Source organism: Hemiscyllium ocellatum, assembly GCF_020745735.1.
Source record: "Hemiscyllium ocellatum isolate sHemOce1 chromosome 27 unlocalized genomic scaffold, sHemOce1.pat.X.cur. SUPER_27_unloc_6, whole genome shotgun sequence".
Classification (NCBI taxonomy): Eukaryota; Metazoa; Chordata; class Chondrichthyes; order Orectolobiformes; family Hemiscylliidae; genus Hemiscyllium; species Hemiscyllium ocellatum.
The window spans coordinates 396,896-420,991 of record NW_026867515.1 but is presented as its reverse complement, the minus strand read 5'-3'; the positions used below and the strand labels follow the sequence as shown (position 1 = coordinate 420,991).

General features: G+C 46.3%; 2 protein-coding genes and 1 pseudogene across 2 annotated transcripts in view; 1 reads left to right on the top strand and 2 right to left on the bottom strand.

Moving 5' to 3' along the window:
- The window catches only part of LOC132808471 (zinc finger protein 239-like), a 290,995-nt gene that overhangs the window by 100,021 nt on the left and 166,878 nt on the right, over nt 1-24,096 (bottom strand). The window lies entirely within an intron of this gene.
- LOC132808491 (zinc finger protein 208-like) overlaps nt 1-24,096 on the top strand; it is a 163,923-nt pseudogene that overhangs the window by 52,324 nt on the left and 87,503 nt on the right.
- On the bottom strand, nt 19,055-21,581 carry LOC132808486 (gastrula zinc finger protein XlCGF49.1-like). Its single transcript, XM_060822156.1, has 2 exons — nt 21,446-21,581; nt 19,055-20,556 (listed from the first exon to the last, which is right to left on the bottom strand). Exon 2 carries the CDS (start codon nt 20,185-20,187, stop codon nt 19,591-19,593), a length of 597 nt encoding a protein of 198 aa, XP_060678139.1. The 5' UTR covers nt 20,188-20,556; nt 21,446-21,581; the 3' UTR covers nt 19,055-19,590.

The window sequence follows — 24,096 nt, the reverse complement described above, 5'->3', positions numbered from 1 at the left end:
GTGCGAAACACCGTCACCCCATCTACCAGTGAGGTAGCTTTCAAGAACAATGAACCCAAAAGACCCGCGGGTCTCTGTTCTGCAACATGACCCAGGCCCTACCATTACCTGTACAAGTCTTTCCCTCCTTTATTTTAGCAAAATGCAACTTCTCATTTTTTTCCATACTTCTCTCATACACACACACACCATCCTCTCAACACTCTCACAGACTCATACTCCATCACAAATCACACTTTATCAAGCATGCACACATGCAAATACACATTCACTGATGCACAGTCTTATACACAAACTCACTTACACACACACTTTCCTGATGAAGGGCTTTTCCCCAAAACGTTGATTTTCCTGCTCCTGGGATGCTGCCTGACTTGCTGCAACACCACATTCTCGATCCTAAACTTATTACCCTCTAGTTTTGGGCTCCCCCATCCAAAGGAAAATACCATGTCTATTTACCCTATCCATCTCCCTCATGACGATATAAAAGCATATAAGGTCACTCCTCAGACTCTGGCACACTATGGAAAACAGTCCCAGCCTGTCCTTCTGTCTCTCCTCACCTGGGTAACCAAGACACATACCTGAGGTCGCAAAGTCTGCTCCCTCTCTGGATTCACTCCAGTTCATACAAGTGAGCCTGCTCCGCAATCATTAAAGATCATGGCTGATGTATCCATCGTTTCATCTTCTCCTCCCTGCACTGTCACAAGGAACCCCTTAATTCCCCTACCAGCAAAAACCCACCTGTGTCTTGAATATACTTAATGAAGCTGCCTCTATTGCTTCCTTGGCCAGAGTATTCCATAGATTTTGATGAAAACATCAAAACATCGATTTTCCTGCTCCTCGGATGCTGCCTGACTTGCTGTGCTTTTCCAGCACCACTCTAATCTAGACTATTCCATAGATTCATGACTCTCTGGGAAAAGCAGTTCCTCCTCATCTCTGTCTGAAAGCTCCTCCCTCTAGCCTTGAGGCCTAGTCTCACCCACCAGCAGAAATTACCAGACAGGGTAGGGCTTCACCCCCACAGTGCAATGACATTGAGAAGATGTTTCCATTGGTAGGAGAGACTAGGACCAGAGGGCACAGCTTTAAGAATAAAGGGAAGACCTTTAGGAACAGAGATAAGCGATGTCTCCTTTTTTGCCGACAGCGAGGAGCATGGATAATGTGTTGGTGACACCAGCGAGCAGGTGCGCTGTTGTTCACACCGAAGAGCAGACACAATATGCTCTGCGGCGATGCTGATGTTATTGACAGATGTTAAGTGTTCAAATGCCAGTAGGAGAAATAAAGGGTAGGGCCACAGTTCTTTTTCCCCCCATGTGGGTCAACATTTTATAGCTTTTGCATTTTGTCTGGCTGCTCACTTTTTTTTAAAATGTCTTTTCGTCAGTGTAAGGGTGAGATTCACAACTAGAGGGCAGAGGTTTAGGGTGAGAGCAGAAAGATATTAAAGATACCCCATGGGGCAACTCTTCCATGCAGAGGGTGGTGCTTGTATGAAATGAACTGCCAGAGGAAGTAGTGGAAGCCGGTATAATTGCAGCATTTAAAACACATCTGAATGGGTACTTGAATAGGAAGGGATTAGTGGGATATGAGCCAAGTGCTAGCAAATGGGACAATATTAATTTAGGATATCTGGTTGGCATGGACAGGTTGGACCGAATGGGTCTGTTTCCGTGCTGTAAATCTCTATGACTCTAAATAAAAAGTTTATTTTTCCAAATAACACCAAATCCATGTTAACAAGGCTGAGTGCACCATATGCTTTACTAACCATTCTCAACAGGTCCTGCCCCTTCAATGACTGAGGAACATATACATGCTGGTGCATAATCTCCTTCACTAGTATTTACACACTACCCTCAGCAATTGCACAAGTAACAGTGAGGGGTAAACAGCACAAGGATTAAAAAACAGTGAGGGGTAAACAGCACAAGCGCCAGTAAAAGCAGATGGAAAGTGAGTGTAAAATGTGACTATGACAGGACAGGCCCCACATTCCTTCCCCTCCGTCCCCCCCACAACCTGCCTCACCTTTCACCTCCCGGGCCCAGTACCTTCCAGGTGGCCCCATAGTTGACACAGGGGCCGCCCCACGACCAGTAGAACTCCACCACCCAGGCGGCCGACCAGTTCCCAAACAGGCCCTTAACCCCATCCGCCTCCAGAATGGTCACCGGCTCCTGCCTGCTGTACAGCCGGCCGGTGTGGCCGTGACACAGCAGCTGCACCAGGAAGGCGGCGGTGACCAGTGACGGGGGTCTGCCCCGGGCCGCACGGCGCCATTTTCCTAACGGCCGCCGCTTCCCCGCTCGAGCGACTTCTCCTCCCAACCGCCTTCACCCCCGCGTGACGTCTGCACGGGGGGATGGGCGGGGCCGGGGGAGCCTCACCGTCACCAAGCAACAGCCACCTCGCGCTACAACTGCTCATTCACAAAAACAAACTCTCCTGTCTCGCTCTGCAGCTGCAGGGGGGACACTGCCACGTTTCGAGGAGCCCTGTCTACATTGGGAAAGCTCACGGCTCCATTTAAACAGATATTCCGACATCTAACGGAACGGCCTCATATCTAAAGGGGTAAATCTGCATTTTAAAGGGACATAGACATTTTAACGGGTATTTCTGCAAATACAGAGATGTAAATGGACGAGATTATATTTCAAAGGGATGTGGCACATTACATATGAAGATATCCCTTTGAAAGTGACGCAGTTATATCTAAATGAATCTACATTTCGAAGAGACTTTGCCCTATTTATTAGAGACAATGTGAATTCTGTCTGTGTTCCAATGTTGAGTCAAAGTGACATTTTTCTTTGAAAAGCTCTGCATTTAAATTACATTCTTGAGAAGATGTAAGTTAGGGAGAATTGGCGTTGCTAAATTACCCATAGTGACCAGGGATGTACAGTTTTGGGTGGATTGGCCATGGGAAATACGGAGTCAGGGGTTGGGTACGGGTGGGATATTGTTCAGAGGGCCAGAGTGAAATAGATGGGCTGAATAGCCTGCTTCCACATTGTCGGAATTCGATGACCCTCCCCATAAAGGAGCATTTTATCTGCATCTATCCTATCAAGCCCCTTTCAGAATTCGACTGGTTTCAATAGAGGTATACAGCACAGAAACAGACACTTCGGTCCAATTCATCCATGCCGACCAGGATTGCAAACTAAACCAGTCCCACTTGCCTGCATCTGGCCCATATTCCTCTAAACCTTTCTGTTCATGTACCCATCCAAATGCTATAACTGTACCTGCATCTATCACATCCTCAACAAGTGCATTCCACATGCAAATCATTCTCTTTCAGAATGTTGCCCCTCCGGTTCATTTTAAATCTCTCTCCTCACATTAAAAAAGTCCCCCGAGTTTTTAGTTCCCCTACGCTAAGCAAGAGCCATTTGCTTTTCACCTTATCTCCACTCATGATTTTATCAATCTCACTGAGGTCACCCCCCAACCTCCTGGGCTCGAGTGAATAAAGTCCCAGCCTCTCCTTATAACTCAAACCCTCCAGTCTTTACAACATCCTGGTAAATCTTTATTAAACCCTCGCTAACAGTATTCTTCCTATTACAGGGCCACTAGAATTGTACTCCGTACTCTGAAAGTGGCCTCACCAACATCCTGTACAACCTCAACATGATGTCCCAACCCCTATGCTCAGTGGTGTGAACAATGAAGGCAAGGTTGCAGTAGGTTTGATATCCAGACGTTTCATTACCTGGCTAGGTAACAACATCGGTGGCGACCTCCCAGTGAAGCTCTTGTCTCCTGCTTTCTATTTATATCTTTCTCATGCGTTTGTTTATGGCATTGTGGTTGGCATACCAGGCCTCTAGGAATTCTCTGGCATGTCTTTGCTTAGCCTGTCCCAGGATACATATGTTGTCCCAGTCAAAATGGTGTTTTTTTTTCCATCCGTGTGTAGGGCTACGCGGGAAAGAGGGTCATGTCTTTTTATGGCTAGCTGGTGTTCGTGTATTCTGGTGGCTAACTTTCTTCCTGTTTGTCCTATGTAGTGTTTGTGGCAGTCCTTGCATGGAATTTTGTAGATGATGTTGGTTTTGTCCATGGGTTGTACTGAGTCTTTTAAAAGTTTGTTAGTTTTTGTTTGAGAGTGTTGGTGGGTTTGTGTGCTACTAGGATTCCGAGGGGTCTTTGTAGTCTGGCTGTCATTTCTGAAACTTCTTTGATGTATGATAAGGTGGTTAGGGTTTCTGGGGCTGTGGTTGGTCTGCTTGTCATGGTTTGTTCTTGAGGAATCTGTGCACTGTATTATTTGAGTATCCGTTCTTCTTGAAGACGTTGTATAGGTGGCTCTCCTCTGTTTTCCGAAGTTCATCTGTGCTGCAGTGTGTGGTGGCTCATTGGAACAGTGTTCTGATACAGCTTTGTTTGTGGGTCTTGGGATGGTTGCTGGTGTCGAAAGAAAGGACAACGGAGAACTACAAACCTATGTATACAGAAAACTGACAAACTGACCAAATACTTAACTACACCAGCAGGGGCCTGCAGGTCAAGGCCTCTCTGTACATGGATGACATTGCCGTTTTCTGCTCAGATCCATTGAGTATGCACAGACTCGTGCATATGTGACCAGTTCGAATGGGCATCGGGGGGCCAAGGGAAACCGAAGTAAGAGCGAGGCCATGCCCTTCGGGAACTGGGCTGACCTATCCTCGGTCCCCTTCACCATCAGGACTGACCACCTGAAGGTGCTGGGTAGTTGGTTCGGGGGGCTGGGGCGTGCGCCAAGTCTTGGGAGGGGTGTATCAGCAAAGTGGGGCAGTAGAAGTTGCCTACACGAGAAGTATGTGATGGACACCTGGAAGTACTCAAGGATGCCCTCAAGAACAGGGTATGATGCTCAACTCATCAACCGCCAGTTCCAACGTGCCACAGCAAGGAACCATAATGACTTCCTCAGGAGACAGACACGTGCTGCAACTGACAGGGTACCCCTCGTTGTTCAGTACTTCCTGTGCTAAAAAATTACGCTATGTTCTTCGTGACCTGCAACACATTATCAATGAGGATGAGCACCTCACCAAGACCTTCCCAACACCTCCACTACTTGCCTTTAAACAACTGCCAAACCTCAAACAGATCATTGTTCGTAGCAAACTGCCCGGCTCTCAGGACAACTCAATAGAACTCTGTCACGGTGGACGCTGTAAGATGTGTCAGATTGTGGACATAGATACCACTATTACGCGTGGGAACACCTTCCACCTTGTACATGGCAGGTACTCATGTGACTCAGCCAACGTTGCAGACAAGGATGCCCAGAGGCATGGTACATTGGGGAAACCGAGCAAAGGCTACGACAACGGATGAATGGGCACCGCACAACAATTAACAGACAGGGGGGTTCCCTCCCAGTTGGGGAACACTTCAGTGGTACAGGACATTCAGCCTCGGATCTTCGGGTGACCATCCTCCAAGGTGGACTTCGGGACAGGCAGCAGAGGAAAGTGGCCGAGTAGAGGCTGGTAGCTAAGTTCGGTACCCATAGGGAGGGCCTCAACCGGGACCTTGGGTTCATGTCACATTACAGGTGATCACCATTGCACTACACACACACACACACACACACACACAGATATTCCAACACACACACACTCCCACACACACAGACACAAGTACACACAGACATGCACACACACACTCCCACACGCACCCCCTCACAGACACTCTGCGCTCACTACACACACACATTCTCACAATCACAACCCCCACCCCAGACAGACAAAGACCCACATGCACACATATATTTTGTGGGGTGAATTTGTACTTGCAGAGTGACATCGCACTTTGCTCAAAAGCTGCATGCATTCATGTAGAACTCTGAGTTCAAAAACTGCATGAAGTTATATAAAACTTGGTTATCTCACCTTTTGGATTAGAGTCAATCTAAACATCAGGTCATAGACAGAGAACAAAGGGGGCTAACACCTTCAACATATTGTCTAGCTATCACCATTGTTAACAGCTAACCCGAGAATGCAACTTTTTAAAACGAAAGGGTTTTGTGATTTACACATGAAAGAAGTGAAACTATCACTGTATTCTAACAGATGAAAGGCTTAACAGACAATGAATTTTTCAATGTATAATTTCAGTTACATCACACTGCAAATTTTTGCTATAAATTCTGTGTTACGATCGAGCCCTCCACAATCACCTGATGAAGGAGCGTCGCTCCGAAAGCTCGTGTGCTTCCAATTAAACCTGTTGGACTATAACCTGGTGTAGTGTGATTTTTAACTTTTCCACCCCAGTCCAACACCGGCATCTCCAAATCATGACAGCTTATAGGTGTCAGCATTATGTTGTAACAGTGATGCTATCAGTGAATAAAGGGGATGACGAAAATTAAACTAAACTCTAAGAGGGTATTGTTCCAGGCTTCCAAAGAGTACAATCTCCAGGACAAACCAAGAGAGAGGCTTTACAGGTCTGAGTCCATGAAGGATTCCCTGGGCCACCTCAAATCTCCACTTTAACATGGGAGGTAGGACAAAATAGCTTCTGCTTGGCTAACTCGGTGGGAACTGAGTCAGGCAGATACTGGCGACTCAGAACAAACAAGGATCCACAGACTGACGTAAATCCGGTGAAAAAAATTGCAAATGCAGAAGTAACAATGTGAACCTAACCATTGATCACAGAAGTAACGGTTTGACCCCAACCACCAGACAGGACAAATACGATTCCAAGAACAGGTTGTCTACAAGAAATTATGATAGGCTAAGTCAAAAATGCACAAGGACCTTGCAAGATCTGATTGGTTGTTACTATGTGATCATGCTCAATGTCTGACTCAAAACAATGTACATAAGTTCTATACAAACTCTGTAAAAGTCGGCGGATTCTTTTGGCACTCTGGGGCATACTCATCAGTGGCTCAGTGGTTAGCACTGCTGCCTCACAGCACCAGGGTCCCAGGTTCAATTCCAGCCTCGGGAGGCTGACTGTGTGGAGTTTGCACATTTTCCCCATGTCTGCATGGGTTTCCTCCCACAATCCAAAGATGTGAATTGGCCATGCTAAACTGCCCATAATGTTAGGTGCATTAATTAGAGGGAAATGGGTGGGTGTGGACTGGTTGGGCCGAAGGGCCTGTTTCCATACTGTTGAGAATCTAATCTAAGCCTTCTGGGCTGATCAGAGTCTACCGACCCGGCCGTATCAAAGAATAAACTATTGCTTGTGTGATTGACAAAGAGTCATTTCCTTATTGACCAATCCCAGAAATCGGGATCATTCGAACAGCCAGACAGGTAATGGTTAATGTCCCCAGGATGTGGGGAGCAAAATAAGACATCAAGGCATTAACACCAACATCAGGGATAAACTGAACATACAGACATGACAAACATTAGTGGCAAGCCAGAATCACAGATGTACAGCACAGAAACAGTCCCTTCAGTCCAATTCATCCTTGCCGACCAGATATCCTAAATGAATCTAGTCCCATTTGCCAGCAATTGGCCCATGTCCCTCTAAATGCTTCCCAACATATACCCATCCAGATACCTTTCAAAGGTTGTAATTGTACCAGCAGCCACCACTTTCTCTGGCAGCTCATTCTTTACACACACCACCCTCTGTACATCGGAGTTCCCACTTAGGTTTCTTTTAAATCTCACCCTAAACCTGTGAGCAACCCCAGATCAAAGATCTTGTCTGTTTACCCTCGCCATACCCCACATTATTTTATACAAGGTTGTAGGGTCACCCCTGTGGGATATAGGTAAAGCAGTGTTACTTCTGTAACCATAATTGCTTCTGCAGGGTAAATGAACTAACGCCAAGGTATAGCTGTTTCAGCAAAGAGTGGAGTTAACAAGAGTGAAAACTATGTGAAGGAAATATATAATTGCTTTTGTATTAGCTAAAATGTGCATACAAGAATGAAATGCGCCTGCAAACAATGGTAGATATTACAGACAAACAGATAAAGGTGCTGTGAGGCGAGGGGGTGTATGTTAAACTAGATATGCTCGTACAAACAGTTATAAGCATCTGTTTCCTGCTTCTACAAAAACAAAAAAAAACACAATCAAGGAGGACAGAAGGCTCAGTGTCGGCGAAACATGGGAGGAAATGTTTTCGCAAACAAGGAAGCACCTGGCAGTGAAAGAGGATAAACGCTAACACTTTGTTCACGCACATGGCCGGATAAGGCAAGAAATAGACAAGAGAAATGGGCGCCACCGGGAAAGAATGGAAGGACCAACCGATCTTTTGCGGGTCAGCTTGGAACATCAGAGCGGGGGAATGGGAATGAGGGAAGGAAGCTGAACGGGCTGGAGCCAAAGTGGAGGAAGAACAGAGGATGCAAAACCGGCTTGAAGCTGCAATGAGGAATATTGCATGTGCTGTACTTGTACCTGTTGCAGTTACTGGTGGGAATCGGGTGCATTTTAAACATCAAAACAGAAAAGATATCCAGCCCTCTCCCTTCCCAATTTCTATCCTTCCGTCCCTCCTCACCCGGGTAACTAAGACACATACCTGAGTTTGCGGAGTCTCCTCCCTCCCTGGATTCACTCCAGTTGCTACAAGTGAACAGTTTCCCCTCCTCCCATCTCTGTCTCCCTCCCAGGATGAAGAGTTACCCAGAGGGAGGGAGATTCACTTTGAAACTGACAGGGCCACTTCCGCGTTGTGACGTCACAAGGGGCGGGGCGAGGAAAAGGGACGGTGCAGGGGGCGGGGCAAGACCGACAGCGGGACGCCGCACTGCGCATGCGCTGCGCCTGCAGCAGAACGGGAGGAGAACACACTTTCCAAAACCCCCTCCCTTCAGAGAATCCCCACAGTGTGGAAGCAGGCCACTCGGCCTCACCGACCCTCGCAAGGGTCACCCACCCACACTCATTCCCCTACATTTAACCCTGAGTCATGCGTCTTACCTGCACATTATGCCTAATTTAGCATAGCCATCCACCCTAACCTGCACATCCCTGGGCACTATGGGGAATTCAACATGGCCAATCCACTTTTGATGAGAATGGTGCTGGAAAAGCACAGCAGTTCAGGCAGCATCCAAGGAGCAGGAAAATCGACGTTTAGGGCAAAAGTCCTTCATCATGAATAGAGCCTGCAGGGTGGAGAGATAAATGAGAGTGTTATAAGTGAATTCTGTCTAGGTATTCTAAATCTCCGGAGAATAGTCCCTGACACTCGGCTAACTACTCTACACTAGGGCTATGATTCAGATCAACCGAGTTCTGCCTCCACACTCTGCCGACCGCGGACTGTCCTTTAACCCTTGACTTCAAGGGAGACTGTCCACAAGGTCCCGTCCTAGGAGGCGAACTCCAAGCTGTCAGCACCAGCCCTCATCCCCTCCGGCTACCGCTTTTCCCGTGGCAAATCGAAATGCTGCGAGACACACAAATGAGCAACGGATGTTTATTTCAAACTTGCAAGTTTGGGCGGCTTCCAAAAAATAAAGCTTCGGAAAATCGCGCCGGAAGATTTTACAGCACTGATATTTCTACATTATTTTTACATGTAAAAACATTAATGACAATTCCATTGGTTAAAACATTTCACGCTTTTCTCTGACAACGCTTTGATTATCTGTATGTTTCTAATATTCTGAGCGCTACTATTGTATCATGGCCACCTGTTTCTTAAACATTACATTATTTTTCTCTATCCCAGGCCTTGGTTATCTGTATGTTTCTAATATATTAAGAGCTTCTATTGTATTATTGCCAAGGTTACCTAGCTTCATAGCAGCCTAGTTTTAATTAACAGCTTACATCAGTTTCATTAAGGTTACAAACCGCCATGTTTTTGACATAACAGTTTCTCCCTGTTTCCAGGCTAACTTACATTCAGTCTCACAGTTCACCCTTACTTATTAACCCTTAGTTAAACTGCAGAAATTACATCACCCATATCAAGAGGAGGGTGTGGGTGGGGAAAAAGTAGCATAGAGTACAATAGGTAAATGGGGGTGGGAATGGAGGGGATAGGTCAGGGAGGAGGGTGGGGGATGGTAGCAAAGACTACAATGGGTGAATGGGGGTGGGGATGAAGGTGATAGGCCAGATAGGAGGGTGGATTGGCCTGTTCGGATCCGAACTCTACTGGTTTAAAGATGGTCTGGAATCTGTGTAGGATGAGTTGGTTACGGAGGCAGGCACTGAGGAAGCAAATGTGGCTGTGGTAGTGAGTCTGTTTCAGGACATGGTTGAAGAGCTTCAGGGCAGAGGAAATGATCTGAGAGTTGCAGTGGGAGAGGGACTCCCTGAGATTCTTGTAGAGAGAGGAGGAAAACTTCTTCAAGGCAGGCATCCTTGCAAGGGTTAAATCAACTAGGTTAAAAACAAGGACTGCAGATGCTGGAAACCAGATTCTAGAATCACACAACTCCAGGCTGTAGTCCAACAGGCTTCTTTGGAAGCAGTAACTTTTGGAGTGCTGCCTCTTCATCAGGTGGCTGTGGAGGATAAGATCCTAAGACACAATTTAGAGCAAAACATTCCAGTGTCCTGCCATTGAAATGGTATATTGAACAAGCCTGGATTGTTAAGTCTTCCACCTTTTCAAATAGGTTGCAGGTCTCATTACAATGTAAATCCCAGAACTTCTTGTTGTCACCTTCTCGAGATAACAAGGTTTTATAGCAAAAGCACACATCTCAGCTCAGACAATGCATTAAAGGTATGAGATCAGAGTCTGCCTGTATCCCAATCTTGTGTCAGACTGGTTCTGTTTCCAAAGTCGAATTTACAAACTATTACATGTATTGACTGCCTGTAGATTTTTTCTTAAAAAAATGCACATAGAATGTATCTGCAAATATACATCCCCACACACATACAAACAAATTTGTTGGGTGAATTTGTACTTGCAGAATTATGTCTTACTTTGCTCAAAAACTGCATGAATCCATGTAAGATTCTGTAAGTCAGTTTAACCATTGTGGCACAGACAGTCTCACACAGGGGAGCTCACACCTTCAATACATTATCTGGGCTGACGTGACACCAATTGGTAAAGTTCACTTGAGGATTTAATTATTTAAAAAAGTTTTGTGATTTACATTTGAAAGAACTGAAACTATCATGGTCATTCGAACAGATGAGAGACTTAACAAACAATCCAGGTCATTTTCAATATATAATTTCAGTTACATCACACTATAAACTGTTGCTATAAATTCTGTGTCTTACAATCTTATATTCCACAATCCCCTGATGAAGGAACTGCACTCCGAAAGATACTGCTTCCAATTAAACTTGTTGGACAGAATTCCTCAAGTAGGGCACCATAAGAATCCTGGGAGACCCCTAATTCTTGTTTACTTCGTAATGAACAAACATTAAGGACGGTCACCTATTTATTTCTCATTTGTTTCATTTTTCTTGTTTTATTCCCTGCGATGTGGGAGAATTGTTAGATTTGGGTCAGCCATTTTGTCACATATTAAAGCCTGGAAACCATTTTGAATCTCAACTTAGTGCCTGTTTGCTAAAGCTTGTGTTTCCCAGGCTCAGCGGAGACGGTTGGCCTTGCAGCTGTACTGCTTCCTGATAAACAAATTCTTTCCTGACATGGGGCTTTATTTCCATCCCCCACAGTTCGTGAGTCAGGCAGGAGATACCCTGGTCCTCTCAGGTCACTGGCTGATATCCTTTGAGAGATGAAATATAGAGGGTGGTTGCTACTTTTGTTGTGTCCAAAATAAAGAGGAAAGCTGGCCAGGGACAAAAGTGCTGTTAGAAATGTTGATACAATTCTCCCTACTCAGCCACAAGATACTCGTGAGAGAACTCAACAGGGTCCTAGTGTCTGGATGTAATGTTGCTGAGAGCACGTGCGCTTTCCAAAGTTAGTAATAATGAATTTGCTTGCCCCAGGGTTACGAGAGGTGAAACCCTATTTGATAAGCCCTGGACCCACACTGAGGACCGTGGCATGCTTCAAGATGCCTCCGATCTGTTTGAGTGCCCAACATTAGTTTTAATTGGCGAGTAGAAATCTGAAGTATAATTGCTCGCTTCAGGACGTCCAGACTTGAATGAATTTGGTATACAGGACACATTGGGCAACTATTAAAGACTCCTTTGTATTTCCCCGGGTTGTGGACTAATGCAGAGACATGAACAACTTGCCTTGAAAACAGTGTTCGATTTGCAAATGGAACAGCTGAGAGGTATTTAGAGTTTGCACACTTGGTTAAGCAGCAATGTGTCACAGCCAGGATTTATGAGGCTCAACTCCCTAACTTGGGCTGTTCTGGAATGTGAGTGCCTCATTACCCTTGGAAGGAAGGAAGGAAGGAATAAACAAAAGCTGACAAACTGAGATATGAAGAAAGTTGGAAAATGTTACAGAGACACACACACACAGGCAGAAGTTTGCAGAAAGGTTAAAACTTCATAATCTGGTTTCAATGCAGATTAGCCTGGGTATGGTACTGATATCACAGGGGCCTCAAAAAGGGTACTCCCTCAATACTCAAACCAAAATGTGGGTGCCCCCTGCTGCACTGGTTTGTGTTCATTCTTTGCTGCTGCCTATTTCTGTTGATTACGTACATTATTGGACACACTCACAAACTTGGTGGCACCCAGATTTTCAGAAAGCAGCTAGGAAAAGATCTGAAGCATGTTTAATTTGTAAACAAACAAGATGCATACTCTAAGAGGGATGCCCTGGGTTTGTTAACCACCTCCTTGCTTGGTCGGCCTTTTTTAATTGTCTACAACTTGCATATATAGTATCACCTCGCGTACATTGTCATGAATATTGTCTCATAGGAATAGATTTTCTTAGTAGATGAATCAAAACCATCTCAATGACTGAAACAGCTGACACTGGATTGTTGAACAAGTGGAAATATTTGCATCAGTTAACCAAAACACTTCAGAGTTTACATTCACGGGTATGTCAAGTCAAAGAGTTAGGACCGGGGCATTTTGGAGCCTGCTTCCTCGGGCAGAGAATTCCGCAGATACACTACTCTCTGGGAAAAGCAACTGCCCTCACTTCCTCCTCCTCATCTCTGTCCTAAACCTACTCCCCCAAAGCTTGAGGCCTTGTCTCAGCCACTAGCAGAAATGACTGGATAGGATTGGGCTTCATCCTCAAAGTGCAATGAATTCCCACTTGCCACCAAAATCCCGGATGTACTCACTTAGTTGCTCGCTGTCTCCCATATGAAAGATTTCATTGTAACTTCTTCTCGTCCCAGTAAGGGCAAATCATCTTTGAAAGCTGCTCTGAAAGTCCCATCTTCACAACCACACTTCTGTTTTCACCGAAGACAGTTAGAGTCATACATCACAGAAACAGATCCTTCAGCCCACCTCGTCTCTGCCAACCATATATCCGAAATCAATCTATTCCATTTGCCAGCATCTGGCCCATATTCCTCAAAACCCTTCGTATTCATGTACCCATCCAGATGCAGAGGGATGTGGGCCTAATGCTAGTAAATGGGACAAGATTAATTTTGGATATCTGGTCAGCATGGACGAGTTGTACCAAACGGTCTGTTTCCGTGCTGTATGACTCTAATCTTCTTCGGTGAAAGCAGAAGTGTGATTGTGAAGGCTGGAGTTTCAGAGCAGCTTTCAAAGATGTTTTGCCCTTAATGGGAGCAGAAGAAGTTACAATGAAATCTTGCATTTGTGAGACAGCAACTGAGTGAGTAACTACATCCGGGATTTTGATGGAAGGTGAGAATTTGTCGCACGGTGGGGATGAAGCCCTACGCTATCAAGTCATTTCTGCTGCTGGATAAGACCTCAAGATTAGGAGGAGCAGATTTAGGACCGAGATGAGGAAGAACCGCTTTCCCCAAAGAGTAGTGAATCAATGGAATTCTCTGCCCATGGAAGCAGGAGAGGCATCTTCACTAAGAGAGACCTTGGAATGCAGGTTCATAGCTCCTTGAGAGTGGAGTGACAGGTTGATAGGATAGTGAAGATGGTGTTTGGTATGCTTTCTTTTATTCGTCAGAGTACTGAGTACAGGAGTTGGGAGGTCATGTTGCAGCTGTACAGGACATTGGTTAGGCCACTGTTGGAATATTGCGTGCAATTCTGGTCTCCTTCATATCGGAACGATGTTGTGAAACTTGAAAGGGTTCAGAAAAGATGTACAACAATGATGCCAGGGTTGGAGGATTTGAGCTATAAGGAGAGACTGAACAGGCTGGGGCTGTTTTCCCGCGAGCGTCAGAGGCTGAAGGGTGACCGTATAGTGGTTTATAAAATCATAAGGGACATGGATAGGATAAATAGACAAAATCTTTACTCTGGGGTGGGGAGTCCAGAATTAGAGGACGTAGGTTTAGGGTGAGAAGGGAAAGATATAAAAGACTAAAGGGGCAACTTTTTCACACAGAGGCTGGTGTGTGTATGAAATGATCTGCCAGAGGAAGTTGTGGAGACTGGTGCAATTGCAACATTTAAGAGGCATTTGGATGGGTATATGAATAGGAAGGGTTTGGAGAGACATGGTTCGGGTGCTGGCAGGTGGGACAAGATTGGGTTGGGATATCTGGTCAGCATGGACGGGTTGGACCAAAGGGTCTGTTTCCGTGCTGAACATTGCTGTGACTCTAAACTCAATACACAGTTGAATGGGTATTTGCAATGGTAGGGAATGAAGGGTAGTTGGGACAATGCAGGGAGGAGGAGCTGAGTCGATGGATAGATCAGCCATGATCTTAATGAATGGTGGAGCAGGCTGGATGGGCCAAATGGCCAACTCCTGCTTCTATTACTATCAAACTATAACCCTTCATTTCTCATGGCTAACCCACCTAACCTGCACATCCCAGGACATTCTGGGCAATTTAGCATGGCCAATCCAAATCAAGGCCAGTGAGCAGTATAGTGATGTGGAAAATAAACATCAGAGAACGATAGAAAGGTACAAGGGGAGTAAATGTACCAGCAATCAAAACTGGATTTTAAAGGTCACAAAACTTGAATCTAAAAACAGTGTGTCTGAATGTGTGCTGCATTGTAACAAAAGTGAATGAATTAACTGCACACATTGAAGAGAATACTTATGATCTGAGACTCCTAACAGAGACATGGCTTCAGGATGACAAGGATTGGATCCTGAATATAGAGGGGGTAGTCAGATGGGAACTGAGGTAAAGGCAGAGGGTTGGCACTGCTCATCAAAGCCCTGAGCACACGGTAGCCTGGTGTCACCTCGGATTTCAGGGCCTGATTTCTCTGTCCTCTGTCGATCTCCCTGTTCCCTATTCCACCTTCTGGAACAATAAAACATTCAGTAATCAAGCCCCAACCCACAATCTCCCAGCCTGTCAACCATCCAGGCACAGAGTGTAGTCATAACAGAGAATTAAACAAGAAAAATGAAACAAAATTAGAAATAAATAGGTGTTCGTGCTTAATGTTTGTTCATTCAGAAGTAAACCAGAAATGGGGCTCTCCCAGGATTCTCATGGTGCCCTACTTGGGGAATTTTGTCTCCCTTCCATCTAACTGTTAGCACCCAGCTATGATTTACAACAATATTTACACCAACAGAAATAAAGCACCTGTTAGCAAATAGGCAGAGATAAACTGATGTAGATTTTTTTCTCTCTCTCATGCAAACACACACACACACACACACACACACACACACCTATGGGGGTGAATTTGTATGTGCAGGTCCGGGGGGAATTGGCTATGCCAAATTACCCATAGTGCCCAGGGATGTGCAGGTTAAAGTGGATTGGCCATGCTGAATTACTTAGTGCCCAGAGATGTGCAGGTTAGTCGGGGTAAATGTAGAGCAACAGGTGTAGGGGAATGGGTGTGGGTGGGTTAACCTTCAGAGGGTCGGTATGGAGTCTTTGGGCCGAGTGGCCTGTTTCCACACTGTGGGGATTCTCTGAAGGGAAGGGGTTTTGCAAACTATGACTCGCCTCTTGATATGTTGATGTCACAGCAGGGAAGTGGCCCTGTCCGTTTAAGTGAGTCTCACTCTGTCTGGGCAATTCTTCATCCCGGGAGGGAGACAGAGATGGGAGGAGGGGAAATCTATTCACTTGTAGCAACTGGAGTGAATCCAGGGAGGGAGGAGACTCCACAAACTCAGGTATGTGTCTTAGTTACCTGGGTGAGGAGGGATGGAAGGATTGACGTTGGGAAGGTGGAGGGGTAGATAGTTTTCTGTTTCGATGTTTAAAATGAACCCGATTCCCACCAGTAACTGCAACAGGTACAAGTACAGCACATGCAGTATTCCTCAAGTATTCCTTCAAGCCGGTTTTGCATCCTCTGTTCTTCCTCCGCCTTGGCTCCAGCACATTCAGCTTCCATCCCTCATTCCCATCCGCCACCCCCCCCTCCCCACCCTGATGTCCAAGATCGGTTTGTCCCTCCATTCTTTCCCGGTTGTCTTTTGTGGGTTTTGAAAACTTTTCCAGTCCTCTGAGTATCGGAGTTGGGAAGTTTGTTGTGCACTCTTCAGGACATTTGTTTGGCTACTTTTGGAGTATTGTGTGCAGTTCTGGTCTCTCTGCTAGAGGAAGGATGTTGTGAAACCTGAAAGGATTCAGGTAAGATTGACAAGGATGTTGTCAGGGTTTGAGCTGAACAGGGTGGGGCTGTTTTCTATCAAGCGCCAAAGGCTGAGGGTGACCCTACAAACTTTTATAATATCATGTGGGGCATGGATAGGGTAAATAGACAAGGTCTTTTCCCTGGATGGGTCATAGGTTCAGGGTGAGGGTGAGATTTAAAAGGAACCTAAAGGGCAACTCCTATATTCAGAGGGTGCTGTATGTAAGGAATGAGCTGCCAAAAAACGTGGTGATGGCTGGTACAATTACTGTATTTAAAAGGCATCTGGATGGGTATACGAATAGGAAGGGTTTAGAGGACATAGGCCAAGTGCTGACAAATGGGACTGGATTAATTTAGAATATCTGGTTGGTACTGATGAGTTGGACCAAAGGGTCTGTTTCTGTGCTGTACATCTCTATGACTCTGGCTTTCCACTAACATTTGCCACGTCAATAGGCTCTCTTTCTCTCTAATGTCGGTGTTAATGCCTTGATGTCTCATTTTGCTCCCACCTTCCTGGGGACGTTAACCATTTCATGTCTGGTCCTTCCTCAAGAAGCTGTATTCCCGATTCACCCCGAATTGACATGTTTGTTTTTGCTTCCCAAAATCAGACCTGCTCACTCTCAGTGGTATCCCAGTGTTGTGAAAGATATTAACTTCCAGGTGGAACTATTCAAAATTCAGAGAGATGTCAGTCTTGATATTTTTGCTTTCTATCCCTGTAAGATCCTGAATCAGCACCTTCAGGGGAATTAGTTAGAGTGGAGTGAGAACAGAGGGGGAGAGAGAGTGGGATGGTGCTTTCAATTTTGTGGAATAACAAAAGAAAAGAATATTCCACAGAAAGTAGAATTCCTTGTTCTGAATTTCTACCCTGCACTGACAGTGATGACCTTTGTAATCTCTCTTTATAGAGTATTTGAAGATCTGAAGACGGAAGTTTCAAAATCAACAGTTGAAGGCCTTATGCCTGAAACGTTGACTCTCCTGCTCCTCGGATCCTGCCTGACCTGCTGAGCTTTTCCAGCGCCGCACTTTTCGACTGACTCTCCAGCGTCTACAGTCTTCACTTTGATGTCAATGTCTGACAGTCACTCAGTCCATCGGGACTGCAACAGTTTTCAACTATGAGTCTGTGAGAAGGAGCAAAGCTTTTTGGTTCCTGTTTGAGTAGGTTTTCAGCATCAGTGGGACTGGATGAGAGACCCTACTGTTACAGCACATTGAGTGTGGAACCTGAAACAGTTATAGGGTCTGGGAAAAGGAATTCTGGGTGGGGAGGGGCTCCACACACGTTTGTGTGTAACTGAAGCTTCAGCCATGGAATCCCGCCCCGTGGAGAAACCGTGGAAGTGTGGCAACTGTGGGAAAGGCTTCCGTTTCCCATCTGCCTCGGGTGGATTCCTCGGGTTGGGATTTTTGCAAATGGTGCATGGACTGCTTTCAGCTTGGCCCCACCCCATTACCCAGACACCTTACCCCATCCCCTCACTCCATAGTTGATGTCACTGCACAGAACTGGTCTTGTGAGGTTCAGAGTGAAACCCCCTCCCTCTGGGCAACTCTTTATCCTGTGGGGGGAGTAAGTGAACTTTTGTATCTCTTTTCCCCGGGGTTGGGGGTAAGGGGGAGTCCAGACTAGAGGGCATAGAGTTGGGGGGAGGGGGTGGAAGATTTGTGAGGGACCTAAGGGGCAACCTTTTCACGCAGAGGGTGGTGCGTTTCTGGCGTTTATGGAATGAGCTGCCAGAGGAAGTGGTGGAGGCTGATAGAATTACAGCATTTAAAAGGCATCTGGAAGGGGATATGAATAGGAAGGGTTTAGAGGGACATTGGGCAAATTCTGGCAAATGGGTCACTCGGTTCATTTAGAATATCTGGTCGGCGTGGACTGAAGGGTTTCTTTCCATGCTGTACAACTCTATGAGTCTATTTCTACATAGTCAGAACCAATTTCACAAGACTAGGAACAGGCCATTCACCCCTTCCAACCTGTCCTGAGCTGTGGTTAAACTGCATTTAATTCAGTGCAACTTTCAGAAAGGTTTCAACAGCTCTTTTAAAAAATTTAAAATGCTTTCAGACTTCAACTATGTTTCTGAATATATCATTTTAGATATTCTTAATTGTAAAGATACACGTATCTAGTGAACACAACCCACAACTCCTGGTGCTGCCAGTAAACTTTACAATGCTGATGAAACGATGCAGTACCTGCACTCACGAAAAATTTACAATTTCTAACGATGCTAGCTCCTCATTCACTGCTCCATCTGATACACGACATTGGAAACTCAGTGCAGGAGGCTGCAAGAAAAATGAGTAGCTTTAAACAAAAACCTCTTGGAGCTCAAAGTTCAATGAGAGTCTGAGCCTGGCAGTAAGTTCAGGTAACCTTTATTGTGACCCAACTTTGTTACAGCTTCAGATTCCACCCCCCGCACCCCCCCCTCACCAAAAAGGCATAGAAAATGTTGCTTTTTTAAAAAGAAGCAGCTCAAGGTCAAAGCGCGCACATTGCCACCCCCCTCTCTTCCTTTACTATTGGTCAGCACCGAGTTGTCCCTTTGTAATTGGGTCCTTGCTACAGCCGTAACCCATAGGAAATACTGCCTCACTCACCAATTTCAACCCATACCTTGTCTCCAAGTAAGTTTCTCTCCACGCATTTGCCGGGGGGGGGGGGGGGGGGGGGGGGGGGGGGGCTGTGGGTCTGGAGTCACATGTAGGCCAGACCGGGTAAAGGATGCAGCTGGGATGACCGAGTGATCCTCTCCCACAACGATAGTTTCCTTCCCTAAAAAGGATGCGAGTGAATCAGATGGGGGTTTCTCCACCCCCAACCCCCGAAAATGGTTTCACTGTTAGATTCTGCACTCCAGATTTCTGACCGAATACCAATTCTGCCATCTGTCATGGCGGGATTCAAACCCAGGAGTCCCTGGAATCGGGCTGACAGTCCAGTCGATAACGGCACTTGGCCGTCGCTCCTTCAATCCCCCTGCGATGGCACGTGAACTCGCTGGTGCCTCCGCAGATGGGAGAAGCAGGTGAAGCCTTTCCAGCACTCGGGGCAGCTGAAAGGCCTTTCCTCTGTGTGGACCCGCTGGTGGGTCAGCAAGTTGGAGGCCTGGGTAAATCTCTTCCCACACTCAGGACAGCTGAAGGGCCTCTGCCCCGTGTGGACCCGCTGGTGGGTCAGGAGGTGGGAGGCCCGGACAAAGGCTTTCCCGCACTCGGGGCAGCTGAAGGGCCTTTCCCCAGTGTGGAGCCGCTGGTGCCTGAGCAGGTTCGAAGAATTCCTGAAGGCTTTCCCACACTCGGGGCAATTGAAGGGCCGCTCCCCTGTGTGGATACGCCAGTGGGTCAGCATGGTAGAGTCCTGGGTAAAGCCCTTACCACATTCGGGGCAGGAGAACGGCTTCTCCCCCGTGTGGATGTGCCGATGAACCTCCAGGGCAGACGGAGCACGGAAGCCTTTCCCACAGTCGCCACACTTCCATCGTTTCTCCACAGGGTGGGATTTCTCGGGTTTTTCCATGGCCGAAGCGTTAGGTGCACACAAATGTGTGGAGACCCTCCCCAACATGAATTCTTCTTCCCAGGCTGTACAGCTATTACACAGTCCTCACTGAGTGCACTGCAACGGTAGGGTCTCTCATCCAGTCCCACTGATGCTAAAAACCTACTCAAACAGGAACCAAAATGCTTTGCTCCTTCTCACAGAATTAGAGTTGAAAACCGTTGCTTTCCCAATGGACTGAGTGACTGTCAGACATTGACGTCAAAGTGAGGACTGCAGTCACCGGAGAGTCACTGGAGAGTCAGTGTTGAAAAGTGCAGTGCTGGAAAAGCGCAGGAGGTCAGGGAGCATCCGAGGAGCCAGAGAGTCAATGTTTTGGGCATAAGGCCTTCACCTGTTGATTTTGAAACTTCTGTCTTCAGATCTTCATATACTCTGTAAAAAGCGATTACAAATGTCATCACTGCCAGTGCAGGGTAGAAATTCTGAACAAGCAATTAATTCTACTTTCTGCAGAACATTCTTTTAGTTTGTTATTCCACAAAATTGAAAGCACCATCCCATTCTCCCTCCCCCTCTGATCTCACTCCACTCGAATTCTCCTGAAAGTGCTGATTCAGGATCTTACAGGGACAGAAAAGCAAAAACGTCAAAACTGACATCTCTCTGAATTTTGGATACCTCCACCTGAAAGTTAATATCTTTCACAACATTAGGATCCTGCTAAGAGTGAGCAGGTCTGATTTGGGAAGAGTGTCAATTCAGGGTGAACCTGTAATGCAGCTTCTTGAAGAAGAACTAGACACAAAATGGTTAACGTCCCCGGGAAGCGGGGGAGCAAAATGAGACATCAAGGAATTAACATAGACACCAGAGAGAAACTGAAGGTAAAGATGTGGCAAATGTTTGTGGAAAGCCAGAGTCACAGCCATACAGCACAGAAACAGACACTTGGATCAAACTCTTCAGTGCTGACCAGATATCCGAAATTAATCTAGTCCCATTTGCCAGCACTTGGCCCAAATCCCTCTGAGCCCTTCCTATTCATATCCCCAACCAGATGACTTTTAAAATACTGCAACTGTACCAGCCTGAGCCACTTCCTCTGGCAGCTCATTCCATAAATGCACCACCCTCTGCGTAAAAAGAATACCCCTTTAGGCCGCTTAAATCACCCCCGTCCACACCCTTAACTCATTAACCTCCAGGTCTGGACTCCCCCATCCCAAGGAAAAGACCTTGTCTAATTACCCTCTCCCCGCCCCTCTTCATTTTATAAAAGTCTTTCAGGTCACCCCCCCTCCCTTTATCCGTCTCTCCTCACCTTTAGTTTGCAGAGTCTGCTCCCTCCCTGGATTCACTCCAGTTGCTACAAGTGAACAGATTCCCCTCCCTCCCTGGATGCAGAGTTCCCCAGAGGGAAGGAGTTGCACTCTGAAACTGACATGGCCACTTCCGCGTTGTGACATCACCAACGGAGCGAGGCCGGCAGCGGGAGCTCTCACACTGCGCCTGCTCCGGACGGCGGCCGTCTGGTCCGCAGTGCGCCTGCGCAGTTTGCAAAACGTCTTCCCTTCGGAGACGCTCCATAGTATGGAAGCAGGCCACTTGGCCCAGGGAGTCCACACCGACCCTCCGAAGGGTAACCCATCCACACCCATTCCCCAACCCCTATTGCTCAGCATTTAACCCTTACTAATGCACCTAACCTGCACATCCTATGGTTAATCCACCCTAACCTAGACAGACGCCAGCCTGACATCATAAATTAACGCAGTTCCATTTGCCAGCATTTGGCCCACATTCTTCTAAACCTTTGCTATTCATATATGCAGATGCCTTTTATATTGTGTCATTATTTCAGCCTCCACCACTTCCTCTGGCAGCAGGTTCCACACCTCCACTACCCTCTGCGTGAAAAAGTTTCTGCTCACTTCCCTTTCCCCATTCACCTCAGACCTATGTTCTTCTAGTTCAGGACTCCCCTACCCTGGTGAAAACACCTTGCCCTGATCCATGCCGCTTATATACTTTTACAAGGTCACCCCTCAGCCTCTGATGCTCCAGGGAAAATATCTCTGGCCTATCAGCCTCTCCCTGTACCTCAAACATTCCAACTCTGTCAACAAGCCTTATAAAAGTTTTCCCACCCCTTTCAAAGTTTCACAACATCTTTCCTATTGCAGGAAGACCAGAACTGAATGCAGTATTCCAAAAGTGGCCTAACCACATGTCCTGCAGAGCCGCAACAGCCTCCCAAATCCCGTACTCAATGCTCTGACCAATAAAGGAAAGCATACCAAGGTCTCTTTGTTCTGCAACACTCCCCTTAACTGTTCAAGTCCTGCCTGGATTGCTTGACCAAAATGCAAACCTCACATTTCTCTAAATTAAACTCAACCTGCCACTCTTTGGCCGATCAGCCCATCCGATCAATTCTCATTTATATCTCTTTCCTCCCTTATTCCAGAGAAGCTGAAGATCTCCAGCCCACACACTCTCCCTCCATTTTCAGTTTGCTGAACCTAATCCCTGCTGTACCACATCCTGAAAGGTCTGGTTCATGCTGATTAACAGGGCCATACTCACCAGGAGGGGGATCTAATTGAAACATACCTAATACTGAACAACCTGGACATTGGGAAGATATTTCAATTGGTAAGAGAGACTAGGACCAGAAGACCTTTTAGAATGGAGAAAAGGAAAAACTTCAGCCAGAGAGTGGTGAATCTATGGAATTCCTTGACACAGAAGGCTGTGGAGGCCAGGTCACTGGGTATATTTAAAACTGAGACAGGTAGGTTCTTGAGTATCAAGGGGATCGAGACGTATTGTGAGAAAGCAGGTGAATGGGGTTGACAAACCGATCAGCCACGATTGAATGGTATGAGCAGACCCGATGTGGTGAATGGCCAAATATCTGCTCCTGTCTTATGGTCTCTTACTGTCCTGGACATAGTGAGAGAGTTGGGAGCAGAAGTAGGTCATTTGGTCTTTCGAGCCTGCACCAGCTGTGAACAGATCATAACTGGATATTAATCTACCTACATCTAGGTGGATAGGCTGGGATGTTTTCAATGGAACACAGGAAGTGGAGATGCGACATTATAGGAGAATTATAAAATCATGAGGGGCATAGATGAGGTGAATGGCAGGAGTTGTTTCAAAATTTCGAGCAAATTTTAAAGGTACGAGGTGAAAAGATTTTAAAAGAGATATGAGGAGCACCTTTTTCCTTTGAGAGAGTGGTTTGTGTGTGGAATGAATGTCCAGAGGAAATGGTGGATGCAGGTACAGTAACAGCGTTTAAAAGATGTTTGGATAAGGACATGAATAGGAAAGGTTCAGAGGGAGGTAAAAACAATGACTGCAGATGCTGGAAACCAGATTCTGGATTAGTGATGCTGGAAGAGCACAGCAGTTCAGGCAGCATCCAAGGAGCAGCAAAAGCCGGAAGGTTCGGAGGGATATGGGCCAAACACAGGCAGGTGGAATGAGTTTAGTTTGTGAACATAGTCAGCACGGACTAGTTGGACTGAATGGTCTGTTTCTGTGCTGTCCAACTCTGTAACAGTTCTATACTGGTCTTGAAACCATTTTCTTGTCTTCCCCCAAAAACATCCACCTCTTTGTTGTTCAAAAATCAGATGAGTTCAGCCTTGAATATATTCAATGATACCCCCCACACACACAACTGCAGGAAGACATCCCCACTTCTGAACTCAATTCCTCTTGCTAATATACCACTTGCCTTGCTGATTGCTTGCTGCACCTGTCTGACAACAGGCAGTGACTGGTGTAGGAGGACGCTGAGGCCCCTTTGTACATCCACACATCATTCCTGATGAAGGGCTCGGGCCTGAAACTTCAACTCTCCTGCTCCTTGGAAGCTGCCTGAATGCTGTGCTTTCCAGTGCTACACTTTTTGACTCTGATCTTCAACACCTGCAGTCCTCCCCTTCCCCACATCCCAAT

What these genes read in the sequence shown, in the direction of transcription:
- LOC132808486 (XM_060822156.1), bottom strand. Translation starts at nt 20,187, where the DNA reads ATGTTGGGGAGGGTCTCCACACATTTGTGTGCACCTAACGCTTCGGCC.